The following is a 23,872-nucleotide window of genomic DNA, read 5'->3' as shown; positions in this document are numbered from 1 at the left end:
TGAGAAGGAAGAGAAGAGAATCATTTAAACAAAGGGTTACAGAGTCCTTCCTCCTCAGAAGTCAAAGAGGTTTATGATTCCTTGGAAAGGGCTCAGGAAGAGCCAAAAATCAGTTTGAAACAAGCACCATGGCAGGAAAAGCTGGCGGAGTGCCTCAAGCAGTTAAAGGAGGAAAGAGTAATAAGGCTTAAGGCTGATAAACAAGTCGGTGAGCTGGAACACGAAAATGCCCAGTTAAGAAATAGAAATTTCTCTTTGTCTGAAGCCCTTCATGCACAGCCATTGACAAGCATGACCCTGGATGGTGAAGGTGTTTTGGTCAGCACTGAGAATTCTTTTCAGAAATTCCATGTTTTCTTGGATCTCCTTAAAGATGCTGGGCTTGGTCAGCTGGCCACAATGGCTGGTTTAGATCAGTCAGATTTTCACTTACTAGGTCGTCCCAGATGAATTCTACTCTTAGTAGTCCATCTAAAGAAGAAAAGAAGGCACTAGAAGAAGAAAAACCTGAATCAAAGAGAGTGTCCTAGCACAAATGCAAAATATCCAAGTTTCTATTTGTATGCGGTCAGCTTACAATGAAGGAACATTAACGAAGTTTCCGAAAATTACAAGCAATACTAGAATTCCTTTGCCTCTAGACTCCTTCCATGTCCCAGTCTCTACTCAGGAGGCCTTAGAAACTTCCAAAGACAACCTGGGGGTCCCAGTCACAGGGCAATGGCAGGAGTCTTTTGAAGATTTCATTACTAGAACAGGTTCTCCCTCAGCAGATGTAACTTTTGGAACTGGAAGTCAAAGAGAGAGGAATTCTCAAGAAATAGCAGGGAAAATGACCAAAACAGATGAATATGCCAAAAAGCACTCTGCTAAGAAACAACTGGGAAGGACCTGCATTCCTGTTCTGACGCACCCTTAAAGCGGAAAAGCAAAGGAATCAGGCAAAATAGTTCTTGGCTTAATGAACCAGTTAAAAGTGAGTCTTCAAAAACATTTTTTTCTGTTAAGAAAGAGAGTAGAACACAGACTGTTTTATCAAAGACAACTAGAAGTAAACTCGATCTACTAGAACACTCTGAAGGTGATACTCTCGGGTCTGATTTTGAATTTCAAGAAAGCATCTATACTCTATCACACCTGACATAGGTCTAAATCTTTTAAAATTATGTTTTTGCCTTCAAATTTTAATAAATCACATTTTAAAAAATTAAATAAATAAAAATAAAATAACTATGAAGCATCTACTATGAGCAAGGCCATTTCGAGGACATGGGAATGCAATACTAATGTATCGCACACAATCTCCGCCTTCACTGACCTGTCAGGTGATGCGTGGTGGTCAACTAATGTAGAATTTTGAGGTAGAGCCAAGAGGACTTGTGGACAAAGCACATATTTGGCGTGACAGAGAGATGAGCAGGGATAACTCAGGTCTGGGCTGAGCTGCTGCAACAGGGACAGAGATGGAACCGTGGACTGGTTCTAAGCTGCAGGGAAGGCCTGAGTGTGCTGGGATGAGGGAAAGTGTAATAATGTCTACATTGTTTACACTGACAAACATCTTTAATGTTTGGTCCTTGATAGGCTCCCCTGTCCCCTCCCTGCTTAATCCCTGCTACCCTGGGAACCATATAACAAAGCCTGCGTGTACACCTGGGGAATTTCAAACAGAGGCACTTCTGGGCCCTGATGGAACCCTCACCCTGGACCCACCTCCTAATCAATAAAGCCAAAGCCTCCTGCCCCACTCTGCTCTGACTTCATTTCCCACCAACCAAGCCTTATCCTGGGGGAATCCCTTTACTATTTACTGTACAGGTAACAAACTGTATTTCATGTTTATTGGTGCCTGTATGTAAATCATCCCTCCATCCATATAGATTTGTGTGTGTGGGTGTGTGGGTGTGTGTGTATGTACTGGGAGTAACTTGGAGGGGTGACCAGCATCCAGCAGGGAACACTAGGCCCCCAAATTAAACAGGAAGGATTATTTCAGAAGGCATATAATCCTCTCTCCTCATTCATTTGGGCATTCAATGGTTAAATTATGCCAAGAAATAATGCCAATCTGCTCCTATGACCCATAGCTTTCTACGGACCCCAAGTTCACTCAGATGACCTCCAAAGGCAAGGTCTTTATGATGGAACTCCAGTCTTCCTTGCTGACATCCAATGCTACCTTCCAAGCTCTTTTTTCCCTTGGTGGGGATCCCAGCACCTCATTATATCCCTGCACGTGTACAACTCCAGGCTCTCCATGGCCTTTTCTTATGGGAGAGGGGAGCAGGGAACTTAGCATGTGTGTATGTATGTATGTATGTGTACCACTTTTAATCATCTAAAAGTGGGAAATGAGTTGTTGCCGTGAAAAACAGTATATTATATAATAGGCACTAAAACAGAGCATTTGCAGCAACAAGAGTGGACCTGGAGATTATCATACTAAGTGAAGTAAGTCAGAGAAAAAGACAAATATCATATGATCTCACATGTGGAACCTACAATATGACACAAATGAACTTACTTACGAAACAGAAACAGACTCACAGACACAGAAAATAAACTTGGTTACCAAAGGGGAAAGAAGGTGGTGGTGGGGGCAGCATACATTAGGAGTTTGGGATTTAGCAGATACACACTACTATATACAAAATAGATAAACAGGGACGTCTCTGGTGGTGCAGTGGGTAAGACTCCGTGCTACCAATGCAGGGGGCCCGGGTTCAATTTCTGGTGGGGGAACTAGATCCTGCAACTAAGAGTGTGCATGCCGCAGCTATGAGCCCTCATGCAGCAACTAAAGATCCTCATGCTGCAACAAAGGATCCCACATGCTGCAACGAAGACCTGGCACAGCCAAATAAATATTTTTAAAAAAACAAAAAACAAACAAAAAAACTAAACTAAAGACAACAAAGAGAGAAAATACTCACAACATAAATGATGTATGAAGTTTGAGATCCTTAATCTATAAAGAGCTCTTTAAAATCGGTAAAGACATATACCAGACACCCAACAGAAAAATTAACAATGAGCATGGGAAAAAAAAAGACATTTCATAGAAAAGGAAACATAAATGGCTTTTAAACATTCAGAAACGTATTCAACAACACTAAGAATGGAAGCAATGCAAATTAAAACTATATTGAAATGGGTGCTAAACTTGAGTCAGGCTCTTTTGAGCCCTCTTCTTGACTAGGTTCTGAACTTGGGCTCTGTCCTTGGCCCACTTGGTCAACTTTTAGCGAGAATTCTGCTGGGTCAGGTTAGCAAAAACCTCCCATCTTCAACATTGGAACAAATCTCTCATTCCTCACCCTTGATATCTAACCACCCTTGGTAACTGACCAAATGCTTCCTCCCCCAGCCTGATTATCTTATCACCCTGGCCTGCCTCCAGCAACAATCCTGTCTGAGTTTGTGTAGCCAGAATTCCCTTACCCCTGATGTTTCCAGTTCCTTGGCTATTAATCTTCACCTCTCCCTCTTGTATTCAGAGATAAGGCTCAATCTCTCCCCTACTGCAATACCCCACTGCATAGTCCCTCTTGAATGAAGCCTTCCTTGCTATCCTTCACAAGTATCGCAGTGAGATGAACAGGACAGACACTTACTGATGATGCTCCCACACTCTCAGAGCTTAGAGATTAACCACAATGCATCCAGTTCCAGAGAGTTAATAAGAGAAGGGGACTCCCAGGGGCAGTTAGGCCTTAGGATCCTATGCCTCAGACAATCTGCAGCAAAATGGAGGCTCAGAGATACCCTGAGACAGGGCGTGAATGACACAGAAGGGCAGTGGGATTCAAGGATGCTGCATGTGACACAGAGGATCAGAGCAAAGGTGGAGCATGCATCCCACTGCAGTAGGGGTGCACTCTTCCAATTACTCCACACAGAAAGGAATCATTTAGAAATTCATCCGTCCTGAAGAGGGCACCTTGCTGAAATTCACACAGAGGCATCATATGTACCAGTACCTTACTGACCCTGCTGTTGGCCTCAGCCCAGGGTCTGGAAAACCTAAGCAGGTGGAAGAGGTTTTACAGACAAGGAGGAAAGGGAGCTTAGATCTTATTATATAGCTCAGTGTGAAAAGAAAAGAAGCAAACAGTCCTGGATTCTTGACAATAGAGTCTTATGAACTGTCTTGCCTGGGAGACCATATTCCACACAATTCTATGAGGAAGGAGGCTTGTTTTGACAATAAACAAGAGGGCATTGACTCTGACTGCAGTCCCTCCTCCTACACTCCATAGATTGAGCACATATTCAGTGCAGGACCAGCACTAGGAATTAACATGCATCAACTCTAGGTTTTATGGCCTTAGTTTTGCACCTATTTTCATTTAACCCTTTCCTTCCCCAACACACATACACACACACACACACACACACACACACACACACACACACAAGACCTGCCTATGTGGGAACTCTGTGAGCATTGTGTTGGCTGATTCCTCAAAATGCCTTCCAAAACATGCTGTACAATGCACAATGCAAAAGGATAACCAATTTGCAGGTCATCACCAACATGGCAAATGATTTACCTTTTCATTTTTTGCCTATATGGTAAATGAAATTATCATCAACCTTGATAATATTTGCACTTACCTCTGTCCTAGTGAGTTAGTGTGTGATTCCAGTTACTGGACATTTTTATTTCTTTTGTGATTTGGCCAATTTATACGTTACTCATAATATTCTCCTAAGTGGTCCGTTTATTTTGTGCTGCTCTTTATATGTCACAGATATGATAAGTGATGTTTAAATTATGGTTTGACATTTTTCTCCTAATTTATCATTAGAAAAATAGGATAGTTCAGTTACTAAACCCTATTACATTCATAATGACAGCCTGCCTACACCCAGCATGTGAGAACTTCAGTTCCTCATTGTACTGACTGAACTGAACTTTAAAACCAAACTGAAAAACTGGGTTTGCTTCATTTCTCTTCTAGTCATAAAAAACCATGAATACATTCTGAAGAAAAACATATTCCAGCCATATTTTGCTACTCAAAACACTACTGATTTCTTTTTTTTAAATAAATAAATTTTATTTATTTATTTATTTATTTATTTATTTATTTATTTATTTATTTATTTATTTATATTTTTGGCTGCATTGGGTCTTTGTTGCTGTGCACAAGCTTTCTCTAGTTGCAGCGCATGGGCTTTCTCCAGTTGTCGCGAGTGGGTTGCTACTCCTCATTGTTGTGTGTAGGCTTATCATTGTGGTGGCTTCTCTTGTTGCAGAGCACGGGCTCTAGGCATGCGGGCTTCAGTAGTTGAGGCATGAGGGCTCAGTAGTTGTGGCTCACAGGCTCTAAAGCGCACGGGCTTAGTCGCTCTTCCCAAACTAGGGCTCAAACCCATGTCGCCTGCATTTGCAGGTGGATTCTTAACCACTGTGCCACCAGGGAAATCCCACTGCTGATTTCTGAAAAATGCTTGTTTGCATTCCAGAAAGAAATCATAGAAAAAAAATTTCTGTTTTAAATAAAGAGTTGTTGAGCATCTGCTATAAGCAAGGCACTCAGTCGTAAACAAAATAGAGGAAATGTCTGCCTTCAATGAATTGGCAAGTGATGAGAAGTAGTCAAGTCATGGTTGTTTAATAATGACAGAGTGGAAGGCAGGCAGGAAGGGAAGGAAGAGAGAAAGAAAGAGACAGAGAGAGAAAGAGACAGGGAGAGAAAAGAATAAAAAAGAAAAAAAAGGAAGGAGAGCGGGAGGCAGGAGGGGAGGAAGGATAGCTCAGAAAATTTTTAATCTAAAGCTTCTTTTACTCAAAGGAACTATATTGACAATTTTTTGTATATCTTTACAGAGCCAAAATCAGGTTAGTAAAAGACAAGAAGTTATGATAAAGATTATACTTTACATATTTCTACAACTTACTTGTATTTTGTAAACTGTTCATACCAATTTGAAAGCTTAATATTTGAAAACTTTCTGATCTAACTCCATTTAGCAATGCTAGAAGTGTGCCATTCCCTGTTTGGAAAAAGCATCTTAGGAACTTGTTTGGAAGTCAGCCATTTTTAGAAGATGGCTCATCTAAATCTACAGATCCTGGACTTCAGCTGCAACGTCTCCAGCCTCCAGCCCACCCTGCTCGTTTCAGACTGGCCCTCACAATCTGAACTGGCTTTGGTCAATCTATCCAGTTAACTGTCCTGAATTCAGTGCTTTTTGTATGCTGACGGACTCCCTCAGTTTGTCTCAAGTCTGAAGTCAAGGGGAGATTCTGTCAGCAACCAAGGACTTCTGTTCAGTCCTGAACGGCAGGTTTTTCCTCCAATTCCAGGCCTTGTCCCTATACTTGTTCTGCTCCTAAGTGTTCCTAAGTGTATAGTTATACCACCCCCTAGATTGTCTAGTTGTTGGGTATATTGTGCAGTGTTAAATATATCACAACCTTAAAGCTGTCTGTCCTTTTATCTTTATGTCAAAAATCTGAACATATGGCTAGCATATACTTGAGCTCATTGTTGGTAAAATTTAAATGTCAATAAAATAGTATACACTCACCACCCCCCTCAAAAAAAGTTTCATTAATTGTCTGTGCTCTAATTTATTGAATAGTCCCCTATTGTGAAACAGTATCTTAATCAAGTTTCACTACTACCATAATTGTTCATTTCAACTGTCCCTCTTGATGTATATTGGAAGCTGACCAAGAAGGTGAAACAAAAGGTCTGTAACTATTTTTCCAGAGGGTATTTCCCCTTATATTTGGTTGCATTTTCTTAGTCATTCTGAAGGCAAGAATCTTTACATCTTGCTAAACCCCCCACCCCCAATTTTTCTTCACTTTGCTCTGGCAAGAAGAGCGAGTCAAAAGAAAAATCTTATGGCTTTTCTAGTCAGACTGTGATTTGCTGTGGAAGAAGCCTGAAGTGACTGCACCTTTGAAGTTGTACCTGCTATGACTACAGAGTGGAAAAGCAGAAAGAAACCTTCTCCACCCCTGCCAGTCATGACTTCTTCATGGGAGTCTGAAAGGAGAATGCCACATTTCACATAGTACAAACAAAGGATCAATTGCCCAAACCAAGAAAAACTTTCTTATAACGACCTGAAGACCACATTTAAAGCTATTGTCTCTCTCAGTTCCCAGAATTTGCACAGACACCAAATGGAGCAACATTTTGCAGAGTAAGACAGAAGAATAGCCCCTTTATAATGTCGTCATTACATCGTAGTCTTATGTTGCTTCCATAAAAGTATTCCCCCATCTAAACTAATAAATGAATACAACACATAAAAGCAAATACCTTATATTTATCACATAATCACTAACACCTCTTGAGGATTTTCAGGGGGTGAGAGTCATTGAAAATAACCTCACAGAGGAGGTCCAGGGACTGCTACTATGCAGAGACTCTGAGTGGCAGGAAGCAACCCCATTTGCTGCCCCCAAATGGCTAACAGACCGCTGCTCTCAATCTCTGCAGAGTCTCAACTTGAAAAATGCAAAATGTAAGAGTTAGGAGTTAAGTTTTACTTGGGGCAAAATGAGGACTGCAGCCTGGGAGACAGCATCCCAGATAGCTCTGAGAAACTGTTCCAATGGGGCAGGGGGGAAGATTAGTATATATGTAATCTTAGTGATTTTTGTAATCTTGGTGAAGGAGGAGTACATGCAATCAAACATATATTTTTGTAGGGGGTTTCTGCTAGTCATTGGGAGCAAATGTCACCATGTAGGGATTTAGTGCTTTTCTAGATGTGAGGAGATGCAAGGGTTGGGCTCATAGAATCAGCTCCTGAAAACATCTAACTATCTGAAGACCTGTTCTGCCCATTTTCCAAAGGAGAGTGCTTCATTCCTGGTCTCCACCCTGAATTCCCTTCAGGGGTTGTTGAAGGCCAGCAGCTGCAGCAGCACGAGTGATTTAATCCTTGTAAAGGCAAATGGCAAGTGCCCATAGCAAGTGCCAATTTGTAGTTGACAAGAGCCACAGAGAGAATCCTCATTTGATTAATCACAGTTTAACATGCAGGTGATGGAAACACTACTTCATGTCAGTAACGACTGACATTCCTTCTTTAAATTTCTAATTTAGGTTTTGAAGATACCTCCTCTCAGCCCTAAAGGAGAGCTTGAAGAAGGGATCCTGCATTATGGCGTAAGTCCGATTACCTGAACTTGTCCCTGTCCTCAGATAGGCCTGGAACCGAGAAGCACACAAATCAAGGAGTAGAACTTAAGGATCTCATATTTCTCCTGGAACTGAAAGAAGAATCAGGATCTCTGGGGTTTTGATGCACATGGACCGAGAGAAAAGAAAAGTGTGGCTAGAGTCCAGGTGTATGGCAGAACAGAGTTTGAGCAGCCCTAACCTGGCAAAGTGGTCCCAAGGGACCTAGTGTGGAGTGGAGATGACACAAAGACTTTCTCCACCTCTATCTTGGGTCTGCTGAGGATCAACGTCTATGCTTTCACAGAACATTCAGAAGAGAGGACTTACCCTCAGTGAAACTGAGCCACCCTAAAACCAAGTTCCCATGCCAAGTTTATAATTGACCTCTCTATTCAAAACTTGATTCCTTTTCTTGTTCCACCCCTGTTCCCCTCAGAATTGAGGAGTATCAAAGAAAAGGAGGGGGCTGAAACCAAGCAGGACCCCACAGGGCCCTCCCAGGTACAACAGCCCCTCCATGTCCACTGTTGCTTGTTTGTAGGAAAGGGCTTTAGTCTCCTAGGCCTTCCCTGAGTTCCAAAGAGCACACTCAAGCAGTTACTAATTAGGGAAGTGAGGGAATGCAGAGACAAAGGAGGAGCAGTTGAGTAAGAAAAGTAATGATGCCTAAAACAGGTCAGTGATAAAATACAGTCCTAGTTCCTTCTCGTGATACACAGAACAACCTGATGCGCATCTTTGAGTTGTTCTGCAGAAACTAAGACCCTGACTCAGGTGGAGGGTGGTGACTACATGCTGACCACAAGCATGTAGACCCCAGACTGCTTGGAACTAGAAGGTTGATGATTAAGAGTCCTGAACATCACCCTGTTACCTCACCACCAACCAATCAGAATAAAATCATGCTTCCTGCAGCCTTCACCCCAAATGTTGCCTTTAAAAACCCTTCCTTGAAAGTCCTAGGGGGGTGAGGGTTCGAGTCTTTTGAGCATGAGCTGCCCACTCTCCTTGCTGAGCACCTGCAGTAAATGCTATACTTTCCTTCACCACAACCTGGTGTCAATAAGTTGGCTTTGCTTCCCGGCGAGCGGACCAATTCCAGTTCAGTTCAGTAACAATTCTGGTGATGATCATGCATGGAGAGCCCTCCCGAGGGGACATCTTGCTCATGGCACATTGACCCCTGGCCGGTGGCTGCCTGGGCACTTTTATCTCAGGAACAGCTCCGAGTACTTGGCACCAAACAGGCACCACTGGACCACGGTGTTCTTTTACTTTTGTGAGGGAAAGAAGGCTCTGGTCTTGGTCTGTAACATGTCTCTGGTAAGTGGCAGAACCTTATGTGTGACAACACCAAAGCATTCTTCCCTACTGGATGGCCTTAATTGGAATTTTCCTTTTGAGGGGGGATGCATTCGACTTGGTCATCTGCTTTTGATTGGAGTGCCACTTTAATAGGATTTCCCCTTCTCAGCCACCCAGCAGCACCTGAGTGGTAATTACGAAACTCCCTTTTAGACCAAGGCTCATCTGCAGCGCCATCGGGAACAGCAGGCAGGAAACTTCCCTGTGTTACGAAACTGTGACCCTGAAAGGCTGTCAGATACTGGTCTGCCTGTCTGTTCCTGCTAGTATCTCCATGTGAAAGAATAATGGAAAACCAGAGCTCTAGTCCACCTTATAGTCCCCTAGGGTATATTTTGCAAAACAGGGAGATCTTCGGCTATGCTCCCGTGAAAACAAAGAAAATTATATTACACTGTAATGATGCATGGCCCCAATGTCCCTTAGGCTCTGAGGAATGGTAGCCCCTCAAGGGCACTTTAGACTATAAAACCATCTTTCAACTAGAACTGTATGCTAAAAGGGAAGAAAATAGGCTGAAATTTCCTATGTATAGGCTTTAATGCTATTGTATCAGAGTGAGACTTTTGGAATTTGTTTGGCTTTTACCTTGAGTGTCTGTGTTGGTGCATAAGTCCATAAGTCCAAATCTTGTAGTTTTGGCTGTAACTAGGGGGGCCTGGTTTTGACCCTTGTTGGGGGTCCTGGTTTTAACCCTCATTAGGGGATGTCAAGGAAAATTCAATAAACAATCAAGTTAAGTGGCAAAAAAGGGACCTTATTTGAGTAAAGCTAAGGATTATGAACTGGGAGACAATCTCTGAAAGCTCTGAGAAATGTTCCACTCGTTAGAAGTTGAAGGCACAGTCATACATTTTGAAACAAAGGATCACATATCAAAATGACACACTGATATTCTACATAAAGTTCATCAAGGATACATAGTCCAGGTAAGCACTTACAAGGTGAGCAGCAAAGTTACAATGTCCCCTGATATAGTTGGCAAAGAATGCTATTCTTTTAAGAGGATATATTGCTAGCATCGGAAGTAAGGGGGAAAAATATCTTTATGGTCAGGAAGGCACTTTGAGAAGTTCTGATTAATGTGTAATGCAGATGCACATCGCAGATTAGGGAGAGAGGGAGGAGGCCCAAATGACACAGAGAGAGAGTTTTATGTTTAAATTTTCTTGTCCTGCCTTTTAAAACAAATTTTATTTCATCGTTTTCCCCCTTTTGATCATTAATCTTTTGGTAGAAAGTATGAGGTGATCAAATATTTGATTCCCCGATGCCAGGAGTGCCTTACCTGCCCTGGATCTTCTGTCCCTTCACAGAAGGTCTTAACTCACTTCTTTCCTTCTGGAGGGTTTGGCTAGTAGAATGCTTGACAAGCACTGAGAGTCAAGTCTAGGTTGTGCAATAGGACTTATGGCAATTTTAACCTGTATGTACACTGTACATGACCATTATTTTATATAGAACTATAGATATGATCAACAGCTTCAAGTCATTTACATAATTATTTTAGTTGGAGTTTTGAATATACATTGAGATGCACAAAGGATTATTCCTCTATTAGTGTAACAGAACAAAATCAACAGAGCCAACAAAAATAACAAAGTCAGAAGCAGAGATTTAAGCCATGAATCCGCAAAGCTGAACCATTTACTCAAGATTTCACCTAGAATAGGAAGCAGATCATTCAATGCAGAAATTTGACTTTATATGTGAGTCACTAAATGGTTATATTAGAGAACTCAGCTGACATGAAAGCACAACATTGTCTAGATTAAGGTACAAGTTTCTCGCCTGCAAAGCAGTCTTAAAAATCAAGAGCCTTTTGGTTTTGCAATATCACTGTCCCATCATAGAAACTTTGTAATTGAGGAAATTAATCAAATGTAGTAAACAAACATGTAGCTATATGCTGATGGGGAAACATTTTCTAAATGATAGGAATATCTGAAAAGTCAGTGACAGGAATCATGAGGAGCCTATACTGGCCTGTTATTGAACAAGGAATTTGATGACAGATCTGACAATCAGTTAAATTGCTTCCAATACCTATACTTTGTGATAGCTTTACTAAAGAATTTTCCTTCCATCTCAAAAACCAGGGCAGGGGACTTCTCTGGTGGTTCAGAGGTTAAGACTCCACATTCCCAATGCAGAGGGCCTGGGTTCGATCCCTGGTCAGGGAACTCACTCCCTCATGCCACAATGAAGATCCCACATGCGGCAACGAAGATTCCGTGTGCTGCAACTAAGACACAGTGCAGACAAATAAATATTTAAAAAAACAAGGCAAAAGCATGGCTAGAATTAAAATAATCACTTTCAATTTTGACAGAGAGGGACTTCCCTGGTGGTCCAGTGATTAAGACTTCACCTTCCAATGCAGGGGGTATGGGTTCAGATCCCTGGTCAAGAAGTTAAGATCCCACATGCCAAAAAACAGAAACATAAAACAGAAACAATATTGTAACAAATTCAATAAAGACTTTAAAAATGGTCCACATCTGGGGCTTCCCTGGTGGGGCAGTGGTTAAGAATCCGCCTGCCAGTGCAGGGGACATGGGTTGAGCCTTGGTCCAGGAAGATCCCACATGCTGTGGAGCAACTAAGCCCATGTGCCATGACTATTGAGCCTGCACTCCAGAGCCCTAAAGCCACAACTACTGAGCCCATGCACTGTAACTACTGAAGCCTGCGCACCTAGAACCTGTGCTCTAGAAGAGAAGCCACTGCAATGAGAAGCCTGCGCATCTCAACAAAGAGTAGCCCCTGCTCACCACAACTAGAGAAAGCCTATGCACAGCAACAAAGACACAATGCAGCCAAAAATAAATAAATATATTTAAAAAAAAATAAAAAGGCCTCATTGCTTTAAAAATTTACCTGATCATAGCATGACTTGGGTAGTTCCTGTGGTATCCCCTGTTGTTTATAGATAACATTCATTCTTCCCAGAACAATATACAATCTATTCCTTGGTGGGGGGGCATTCAATCTCTCTTGAAAGAGAGCAAGATAGAGAGAGAGAGAAGAGAGGGAGGAAGAAAGAAAAAAATGACTGTCTCAGAGACACACTATACAAAATAAAAAAATGAAAACAAAAATTGTCCACATCAAAAAAAATCATTTTTTGTTTGTTTTTTTGTTTTCAAACTGGACCATTAAAGTGGACTTGATTTTAATATTTTAGAAAAAAGTATTTACTTAAGCGAGAGTGGGGTTCTAGTCCTTGTTCAGATACAGATTAGCTTCAAGCCTTCAACCTTTTTGAAAATTACCTTTCTCATCTGAAGGTAGCATGATTAGATAAACTTTAATGTGCCTTTCAGTGGTATAATTTGTTAAAATTTAATTTTAGCAAGATGTCTCAGTTAAGGGTTATGTTTGGCTGCATACAGAAGAAAGGATTTTGGAGGGGCTTTTCCTCATGTAACAGGAAGGGTTGATGTCCAGGGTTGGTGCAGTAGCTCTGTGATGCCTCCAGGAATCCAGACTCCTCCTGACTTTCCTCTCTGCCCTCCTTTCATGAGTGGCTTTGTCCCCATGCTCACAAGATGGCTTCTCACCTGCTTCACAGTCTCATTCAAGGAAAGAAGTAGAAGGGCAAAGGGCAAAGGTGAAGGCCAGTCAAGTCCACCTCATCTTAGAGATCTGCACCCAGCAGTTTCTCATTGGTTAGAACTGTATCACGTGGTTACCCATATTTGCAAGGAAGGCTAAGATTTGTAGTGTTTTAACTGAGCACAGTAGGATGAACAGGAAAATGGATACTGGGTGTGCAGTTAGTTCCATCTGCCACACATAAGCTCTATCGCCACATTTCACTTTAAAGTAATATGTATTTATTTAATATTATTTGGAAAATAAAAGAGAAAGAAAAGTATTAAATGAAACATATCTACTGTTGTCCTCTTAGCAATTTTTTGTATGTATATATTGATTTAAAGGAAAAACTCGATAAGACAACCAAAAGGAAAAAAAAGGAATAAAAAAAAGGACTGCACTTTTAAGAAATATATAATTGTAACCTTACTTTGTGGATAATTTTGTATTCTATTGCTATATTAATCATGGACAATTAAATCAATTATTTCTTATGTCTTCTTCATGTACATTTTTAAGGGCTACATTATATTCCGTTGCATTGGATTATTGATGTTCAGTTACTTTCCCCTATAGCTCAATAGCTTAGGGTATTTCTGGCTTCAATTTTAAATACAACAAAACCTACAGAGGACAATATGGCAAAAAAATATATTGTAGTGTTTGTGAATCTTCAGATTTTTGTCACTTTTTGACCTCAGATGTTTTAATGAAAATACTTTATATAGAGTCGAAGCAAGATAATCATGGATTTGGCATATGCCATTCCAGTTTATTTTTAAATATCTATCCACATATATAGTGTCTAAACATGCACATAAAAAATATCATGCTGTATGTAGCATTCTTCTGTTTTTTTATTCTATCCATGTTAATACATAAAGATCTAGTAAATTTTATATTCTGTATAGTATTCCACTAGATGTATATATCCTAATCTATGGGTTCCCCTATTTCAGTACATTGAAAGTTTTTCAAAATCTCACTATGACAAACATTGCCAAGGTGGACATCCTTATAAGTGTCTCCTGGTACACAGTGTTCCTCTGGACTTTGCTGACTTTTCTGCAAAGGCTAGAGAGTAAATATTTTCAGCTTTGCACATTACCCGATCTCCCTTGCAACTACTCAGTTCCACTGTTGTGCAGCCATAGACAGTACCTACAGAAACTGAACTAGTAGCATTGGTTTTACAACCTGGGCAAGACTCTTAGGTGAGCTGTCTGCTACTAGTCTCATTTTCTTTTCACCCAAACTGGGTGCTGCTTGTCTTAGTTAATTGAAGCCTGGTGTTAGAAACAGGGGTTGATATCCATTAAGAAGGGGCTTTTTTAAAAATGAGAGAAGATAATTCATCAATTATTGTCTTTCAGTTTGGCTGTGCATGGATTAGTTAACAATATCTGATAAGATTCTTTCCAAGGTGGCTGCAAAAAAACTTATTTGACGTTCTTTTCAATAAACAAAATCTCTGGTTTTAATCCATAACCTTTAAGGTTTTCATCCCCTGGGAGCTCACCATAAAAGGAATTAGTTACCAGTTTTTTAAAGTGCCTCAATAAGACTCTGAAAATAATGTAACATATTTCCCTAGGGTGAAAGTTTCCAAAAATATTGTTTTCCCCATAAAACCATTTTCTCAGGGGCCCAATGAGTTAAAGAACATACATGCTAGAGTACTGTCCTCCAACAGACACTTCTTTGTTTGTTTGTTTGCTTTATCAAGTCTAAACCATACTTGTGTGGTGGGGTGAAATATCCCCTTTTTGATGCTATATTTGTTTCTCTCCTTTGGTAGCGATTTCTTGAAACTGTAGAAAGAAATATTTTACTGGATTAGCAGGGTTAGTGGAGAACAGTGGACACTCTCAAGCCTAGACAGGATGAGTATTTAAGCTACCTGTTTGGCTACAGCATCAACAAGCTGACTTCTTTTCGCTTCTATAGTGTCAGATTTGGAATGCTGTGGTGTTTTAATAATTGCTAACTGTTTTAGCATTTGTATAAGAATTAATACCTCTGCAACCTGCTTTCCATTTTTAATAGGTTGTCCTGAAGAGGTTATAAACCTCATTATTTTCATAGCATTCCAAAGTTTGTACCACTCCAAAGGCATAGGTAGCGACCGCCAGTGTAAATATTTGTTACCTGGTCTTTACCTTAACTAGCTCAGGTTAAGGCAATTAATTCAGCTTATTGTGCTGAATTTATTTCTGGTAAATAAAAGCTTTCAGTGATGCCCATTGTGGGCATTATTGCATATCCAGCTTGGTAATGTCCCTGCTCTCCTTTAAGTAGAACCCATCTGTAAATCTAATTACATCAGCCATGTCAACAGGGACTTCTTGTAAATTATTCCTGGGAGCAAGAAGATAACCTGTTAACAAAATGCAGCTGTGGTTGTTTTCTTCCTCTAGTGCTGGAAGTAAAGTTTCAGGGTTAAGGTTACTGCATCAAAACAAAGTAATACTAGGTGCAAAAAGCAACAATACTTCATAAGAAGTTAGTCAGCTTACACAGTAGTACTGAGTGTGGTGAGGGTTCAGAAGAGACTCAGAGTGTGGGACATAAATAGTTCAAGGAGACCCTATTACTATCTCTTCAGTAGCTTCTCCTTCTTCTTAAGAGAGGTGTTACCAAAATAGCCCTCAAACAAGGTGTACCTCCAAAAAATAAAAAAAAAAGAATTAATTTGTAAAAGAGCTCTATTTGATTGACCTAAACAAAAGTATATACAATAAAATATTTCTAAATGTAACTTAAATTACCCCAAGCTTTTTTTTTCCATTCAAATGTATTAGTTTATTTATTTATTTATTTATTTATTTATTTATTTATTTATTATTTTTTGGGGGGTACACCAAGTTCAATCATCTGTTTCTATACACATATTCCCGTATTCCCTCCCTCCCTTGAGTCCCCCCCCACCCTCCCTCGAGTCCCCCCCACCCTCCCCGTTGCAGTTCTCTAAGACATCTTCCATCCTCGAGTTGAACTCCCTTTGTTATACAACAACTTCCCACTGACTATTTTACACTTGGTAGTATATATATATGTCTGTGCTACTCTCTCACTTCGTCTCAGTTTCCCCTTCACCCCCCGCCCCCTCCCATACCTCGAGTTCTCCAGTCCATTCTCTGTATCTGCATCCTTGTTCTTCTCACTGAGTTCATCAGTACCATTTTTAGATTCCGTATTTGTGAGTTAGCATACAATATTTGTCTTTCTCTTTCTGACTTCCTGCACTCTGTATGACAGACTGTAGGTCTATCCACCTCATTACATATAGCTCCATCTCATCCCTTTTTATAGCTGAGTAATATTCCATTGTATATATATGCCACATCTTCTGTATCCATTCGTCTGTTGATGGGCATTTAGGTTGCTTCCATGTCCTGGCTATTGTAAATAGTGCTGCAATAAACATTATGGTACAAGTTTCTTTTGGGATTATGGTTTTCTGTGGGTATATGCTGAGAAGTGGGATTACTGGATCATATGGTAGTTCTATTTGTAGTTTTTTAAGGAACCTCCAAATTGTTTTCCATAGTGGCTCTACCAACTTACATTCCCACCAACAGTGCAGGAGAGTTCCCTTTTCTCCACACCCTCTCCAACATTTGTGGTTTCCAGATTTTGTGATGATGGCCATTCTGATTGGTGTGAGGTGATACCTCATTGTGGCTTTGACTTGCATTTCTCTGATGATTAGTGATGTTGAGCATCTTTTCATGTGTGTGTTGGCCATCTGTATGTCTTCTTTGGAGAAATGTCTATTTAGGTCTTCTGCCCATTTGTGGATTGGGTTATTTGCTTTCTTGGTATTAAGCTTCATGAGCTGCTTGTATATTTTGGGGGTTAATCCTTTGTCCGTTGTTTCATAGGCAACTATTTTTTCCCATTCTGAGGGTTGCCTTTTAGTCTTGTTTATGGTTTCTTTCACTGTGCAAAAGCTTTTAAGTTTCATGAGGTCCCATTTGTTTATTCTTGATTTTATTTCCATGATTCTAGGAGGTGAGTCAAAAAGGATCTTGCTTTGATGGATGTCATAGAGTGTTATCCTCTAGGAGTTTTATAGTTTCTGGCCTTACATGTAGGTCTTTAATCCATTTGGAGTTTATTTTTGTGTATGGTGTTAGGAAGTGTTCTAATTTCATTCTTTTACATGTTGCTGTCCAATTTTCCCAGCACCACTTGTTGAAGAGGCTGTCTTTTTTCCATTGTATATTCGTGCCTCCTTTGTCAAAGATAAGGTGCCCATATGTGTTTGGGCTTACTTCTGAGTTCTCTATTCTATTCCATTGATCTTCCTTTCTTTTTTTGTGCCAGTACCATACTGTCTTGATCACTATGGCCTTGTAGTATAGTTTGAAGTCAGGAAGCCTGATTCTACCAACTCCATTTTTCCTTCTCAAGATTGCTTTGGCTATTCGGGGTCTTTTGTGTTTCCATACAAATTGTAAGATTTCTTGCTCTGGTTCTGTGAAAAATGCCATTGGTAATTTGATCGGGATTGCATTGAATCTGTAAATTGCTTTGGGTAGTACAGTCATTTTCACTCTGTTGATTCTTCCAATCCAGGAACATGGTATGTCCCTCCATCTGTTTGTGTCGTCTTTGATTTCTTTCATCAATGTCTTAAAGTTTTCTGCATACAGATCTTTCGCCTCCTTAGGCAGGTTTATTCCTAGGTATTCTATTCTTTTGGTTGCAATGGTGAATGGGAGAGTTTCCTTAATTTCTCTTTCTGCTCTTCCGTTGTTAGTGTATAGGAATGCAAGAGATTTCTGTGCATTAATTTTGTATCCTGCTACTTTACTAAACTCATCAATTAATGCTAGCAGTTTTCTGGTAGAGTCTTTAGGGTTTTCTATATATAATATCATGTCATCTGCAAAGAGTGACAATTTTACTTCTTCTTTTCCAATTTGGATTCCTTTTATTTCTTTTTCTTCTCTGATTGCTGTGGCTAAAACTTCCAAAACTATGTTGAATAATAATGGTGAGAGTGGACACCCTTGTCTTGTTCCTGTTCTTAGAGGGAATTCTTCCAGTTTTTCCCCATTGAGAACGATGTTGGCTTTTGGTTTTTCATATATGGCTTTTATGATGTTGAGGTAATTTCCTTCTATGCCCATTTTCTGGAGAGCTTTTATCATAAATGGATGTTGAACTTTGTCAAAAGCTTTTTCTGCATCTATTGAAATGATCATATGGTTTTTATCCTTCAATTTGTTGATATGATGTATCACGTTGATTGATTTGCGTATGTTGAAGAATCCTTGCATCCCAGGGATAAACCCCACTTGATCATGGTGTATGATTGTTTTAATGTGCTGTTGCAGTCTGTTAGCTAGTATTCTGTTGAGGATTTTTGCATCTATATTCGTAAGTGATATTGGTCTGTAGTTTTCTTTTTTTGTGACATCTTTGCCTGGTTTTGGTATCAGGGTGATGGTAGCCTCGTAGAATGAGTATGGGAGTGTTCCGCCTTCTGCGATATTTTGGAAGAGTTTGAGAAGGATAGGTGTTAACTCTTCTTGAAATGTTTGATAGAATTCGCCTGTGAACCCTTCTGGTCCTGGGCTTTTGTGTGTTGGGAGATTTTTAATCACGGCCTCAATTTCCGTACTTGTGATTGTTCTGTTCATGGTTTCTATTTCTTCCTGGTTCAGTCTTGGAAGATTGTATTTTTCTAAGAATTTATCCATTTCTTCCAGGTTATCCAATTTATTGGCATATAGTTGTTTGTAGTAGTCTCTCATGATCTTTTGTATTTCTGCGGTGTCTGTTGTTACTCCTCCTTTTTCATTTCTAATTCTGTTGATTTGCATCTTCTCCCTTTTTTTCTTGAGGAGTCTGGCTAATGGTTTATCAATTTTGTTAATCTTCTCAAAGAACCAGCTTTTACTTTTATTTATTTTTCTTATGGTTTCTTTCCTTTGTTTTTCATTTATTTCTGCTCTGATCTTTATGATTTCTTTCCTTCTGCTCACTTTGGGGTTTCTTTGTTCTTCTTTCTCTAGTTGTTTTAGGTGTACGGTTAGGTTCTTTATGCGATAATTTTCTTGTTTCTTAAGGTAGGACTGTATTGCTATAAACTTCCCTCGTAGAACTGCTTTTGCTGCATCCCATAGGTTTTGGGTTGTTGTGTTTTCGTTGTCATTTATTTCTAGATATTTTTTGATTTCTTTAGTGATTCCTTGGTTGTTTAAGAGTGAATTCTTTTGTCTCCATGTGTTTGTATTTTTTGCAGTTTTTTCCTGTAATTGATATCTAGTCTCATGGCGTTGTGGTCTGAGAAGATGCTTGATATGATTTCAATTTTCTTGAATTTGCTGAGGTTTGATTTGTGACCCAAGATGTGATCTATCCTGGAAAATGTCCCGTGTGCACTTGAGAAGAAAGTGTAGTCTGTCGTTTTTGGATGGAATGTCCTATAAATATCAATTAAGTCGAGATGGTCTAATGTGTCATTTAAAGCTTGTGTGTCCTTATTTATTTTCTGTTTGGATGATCTGTCCATTGATGTAAGTGGGGTGTTCAAGTCTCCCACTATTATTGTGTTACTGTCGATGTCCCCTTTTATAGCTGTTAGCATTTGCCTTATGTATTGAGGTGCTCCTATGTTGGGGGCATAGATATTTACCATTGTGATATGTTCTTCTTGAATGGATCCCTTGATCATTATGGAGTGTCCTTCCTTGTCTCTTTTAATAGTCTTTACTTTCAAGTCTAATTTGTCTGATATGAGTATTGCTACTCCAGCTTTCTTTTGACTTCCATTTGCATGGAATATCTTTTTCCATCCCTGTACTTTCAGTCTATATGTATCCCTTGGTCTGAAGTGGGTTTCTTGGAGGCAGCATATAGAAGGGTCTTGTTTTTGTATCCATTCAGCCAGTCTGTGTCTTTTGGTTGGAGCATTGAATCCATTTACATTTAAAGTGATTATTGACATGTGTGTTCCAATGACCATTTTCTTAATTGTTTTGGGTTTGTATTTGTAGGTGTTTTCCTTTTCTTGTGTTTCCTACTTAGAGAAGTTCCTTTAGCACTTGTTGTAAGGCTGGTTTGGTGGTGCTGAATTCTCTTAACTTTTGCTTGTCTGGAAAGCTTTTGATTTCTCCCTCAAATCTGAATGAGATTCTTGCTGGGTAGAGTATTCTTGGCTGTAGGTTTCTCTCTTTCAGGACTTTCAGTATATCCTGCCATTCCCTTCTGGCCAGCAGAGTTTCTATAGAAAGGTCAGCTGTTATCCTTATGGGTTTTCCCTTATATGTTGTTTGTTGCTTTTCTCTTGCTGCTTTTAATATTTTTTCTTTATGTTTAATTGTCATTAGTTTGATTAATATGTGTCTTGGTGTATTTCTCCTTGGGTTTATTCTGTATGGGACTATCTGTGCTTCTTGGACTTGGTTAATTATTTCCTTTCCCATGTTGGGGAAGTTTTCCACTATAACCTCTTGAAGTATTTTCTCAGACCCTTTCTTTTTTTCTTCTTCTTCTGGGATGCCTATAATTCGAATGTTGGTATGCTTAATGTTATCACTGAGGTCTCTGAGACTGTCTTCTAGTCTTTTTATTCTTTTTTCTTTTTCCTGCTCTGTGGCGTTTATTTCCCCCATTCTATCTTCCAACTCACTTATTCGTTCTTCTGCCTCAGTCATTCTGCTGGTTATAGCATCTAGAGTATTTTTAATTTCAGTTATTTTGTTATCCATTGCTGTTTGTTTTTCTGAGTTCTTATGAACTGTTTCTTGTACTTTCTCTATTTTGTTATTGAGATTTTGTATCATTTTTACTATGATTACTCTAAATTCTTTTTCAAGCATTTTTCCTATTTCCTCCTCATTTATTTGGTCTTGTGGGGTTTTTTCCTGCTCCTTTGCCTGCATGGTGTTTCTTTGTTTCCTCATGGTTGTCCAAACTTTTGGGGTTGCTTGTCCTGGCGATAGAGGTGTTTATAGAAGACTGTCCAAGCCTCAGACTAATGTCCAAGTATTGGATTAAATGAATATTAAGTCTAGGAAACACATACATGTATAAGACACACAATTACTGAATCCGTTAGGACATAAGGCTCTAGAAAGAGCTGACAGAACCCCAGTGTGCTATCAGATATTCAAAGAGAAACCCAACAGAAACTGACAACTGAAACAGAACACATCAGAGACAAACGCAAAAGCAAACAAACAAACAAATAACACCTTACACATACAAACATTAATCCAGGGAGATTTTGTAAGCTAGGATCAAATATAGAAAAGAGCCAGAGTACCACCAGAGAGAATGGAGATTCTCAGAATGTAATTAGACAACTGTACTAAGAACTAAGATAAAGACAAAAGCCTAATATTAAATACCAAGGCAGTGCATCATCTGGAGAACAGAGCAAGGAGTCTGAGCAGACTGATAGTGTTGCCTATAAGTATGTTAAGATAAAATAAACTTAAAATGGCTGGAAGAAAAGGGAACAGAAGAGCGTAATGTGGTTGGAAATATGCAAATAAAAAGAAAGGAATAGAAATGTATAAAAGATAGGGATGAAAGGAAAGTATGAGAGATATATTGTCTGTACTACCAAGAACTTAGCTAGATATAGAAGTATATAAAAAGGCAAAAAAAAAAAAAAGAAAGAAAAAATATCATTAAAAAATTATGTTATAAAACTTGTAGATTCCTTAGGGCTAAGATCGTATTTAATAAAGAAAAAAAGAAAAAAGAGAGAGAGAGAAAAAGAAAAAAAAAATCCAGAACTGATCCCAGAATGGACCAGTTCAATAGGTATTGATACTACTATTTCTGTTTCCTTAGTGTCTCAGCTGTAAGTGTCCTTCTCCTTGCCTTGGGTTTTTTTGCATTATTCTGTGACCAGCAGAGGTTCCTTTATTGTTCGTCTGTAAGCATTGGTGTGTGGGGAGGGAGAGGGTACAATAGTGGCTCCTTCTCCTGGGAGTGAGTGAGCAGTGGCGCACTGTTGTTTCAGTCGGGCTTGGAGGTGCCTGTTGCAGAGGGATGCCCATGGCTCAGGCGTAAACAGAAAGTCTTAGAGTTGGGCCTCTCTCCGGATTTTTTGTTGCTGTTGTTGCTGTTGTTGTTGTGTGTTTTTTTTTTCTCTCTCGGCAGCCTCCCTGCTGCTGGCGTTGCAAGGGGTTTTAATCTAGCCCCACCCAAGTGCCTGAGAGTGCTTGTTATCCCTGAGCGCCTTAGGTGGCCCACGGGCGTCTCTCCACTGCCTGTTGCAGAGGCGCCAAAAGAGAGAGGCTATGCACGCGGCTCCTCCCCCCGGCCCGTGAGCCTGCAGCCTCCAGCCGCCATCATGGCCGGGCAGCTCTCAGGGATGGGCACTCCTCTCCGTGGACCTCCTCCCTCCTGTCCTCTTGGTCCGTCACCCTACCGGCAACAATGTTTCTCACCCTGAACCACCTCTCCGGTTCCCACGCTCCCGCTCCCGGACCCTCCGTTCAGCCGCGGATCGATGTCTCGGTCCGGGAATGCTGAGCTGCGCTGCGGACCCTCCTTATGTTTCTCACTCCCTCCCATCTGCCACAGCTCTGCCGCTTCACCCCCTTTGAGCCTTTGTAGATGCCTCCCTACTGGCTGTGTCGGGCTCCCTGCAGTCCTTTCTGGTGTCCGAGGCCGTCTGCTGGTGTTCAGCTGGTTCTCTGTGGGAATTACTGAGTCCTTCCATGCATTCCCAATGCATCTGTGGAGAGGGATGCACTCCAAGTCTCTCTACTTCGCCACCATCTTTTCTCTCTACAAATTAATTTTAATCACACCATCTGGAGGTAGGGACATATCATGTTTACAATTTACAGACAGACAGATAGACATCCAGACAGAAACAGACAGATATCTCATCGTTTTCTTGCTTGAGTTTCAAAGGCCTCTTTTACCTTTTTTCTCTCCATTTTAGGTTGTACTAATTTAGCCAAGGCTGTAGTCTCAGGTGATGTGGGCGGTGTTTACATTTCAAGAACATGGTAAAAGCTATAATTTTAGGTTTTCTCCTAGGAATACTTCTGTTCTCTCAGGCTCAAAATTTTGAAGAAATGTTTTATCAAATCAACTTTCTCTACAGTTTTGGAATATCAAAAGAGTTCCATCCTGGCGATTTTAGAGTTAAGAGAAGTGCTTACAAGAACTGGCTTTCTTCCAAGTGTACATGAAGTCAGGCAGAGTTCTGGTAAGTGCCTGTCCATCAGGGAGCACTTTGGCCTCTGAGCACAGTTTCCCATTATTAATTTCATAGCCTAATTTGGATATGATCTGAACAGCTTTCTCAGGGGCAGTGGGATAGATTAAACATGTGCTACTTCTGAGTCTATTTTCCCAAGGACTCATCCTTGGGTGGGTCTCACTCTCTTACATGTCTGCTTCTCCTGACAGACTACAATTTCCATGGCTGCTTGGAGCTCTAGGTGATCAGCCCCGTCATGCATCCCCAGAGAGCAGAATTTACTTAATGACTGTGGTAGGATCCACTGTGGGATGGCTGCACATCACAAGGACTGATCCTTAGACACCTCTGCCAAGTTCTCAGTCACCTGAGAATGCCCTGTGCCGGAAGGAACAAAAGTCCCTTTTCTTTGGAGCTGTGCAGGCTCAGTCTTTAATTTCACTAGCAAACTCGTTGTTCAGAAAATATCTATAAAATCTTTCCAACATAAGCCAAATCTTTACAAAGGCCAGCCAACCCAGCTCACTCCAAAGTTTCCTCTAGGTTCCTGCACTGGAAATCTACT

The 23,872-nt window shown here is 40.3% G+C and overlaps 1 protein-coding gene and 1 pseudogene across 1 annotated transcript in view; both read left to right on the top strand.

The window, feature by feature from the left end:
- Positions 1–291: 291 nt before the first annotated feature.
- On the top strand, positions 292–919 carry LOC130838097 (centrosomal protein of 78 kDa-like; annotated as a pseudogene).
- Positions 920–8,136: 7,217 nt separating this feature from the next.
- Positions 8,137–23,872, top strand: part of LOC130838096 (galectin-10-like) — a 28,234-nt gene continuing 12,498 nt past the window's right edge. The window contains exon 1 of the mRNA XM_057710866.1: positions 8,137–8,141. Within this exon, the coding sequence (XP_057566849.1) occupies positions 8,137–8,141 (5 nt within the window). The remainder of the gene's footprint in view (positions 8,142–23,872) is intronic.

Source organism: Hippopotamus amphibius, chromosome 16 (assembly GCF_030028045.1).
Source record: "Hippopotamus amphibius kiboko isolate mHipAmp2 chromosome 16, mHipAmp2.hap2, whole genome shotgun sequence".
Classification (NCBI taxonomy): Eukaryota; Metazoa; Chordata; class Mammalia; order Artiodactyla; family Hippopotamidae; genus Hippopotamus; species Hippopotamus amphibius.
The sequence above is the reverse complement of the archived record's forward strand: the minus strand, read 5'-3'. Positions and strand labels throughout refer to the sequence as shown.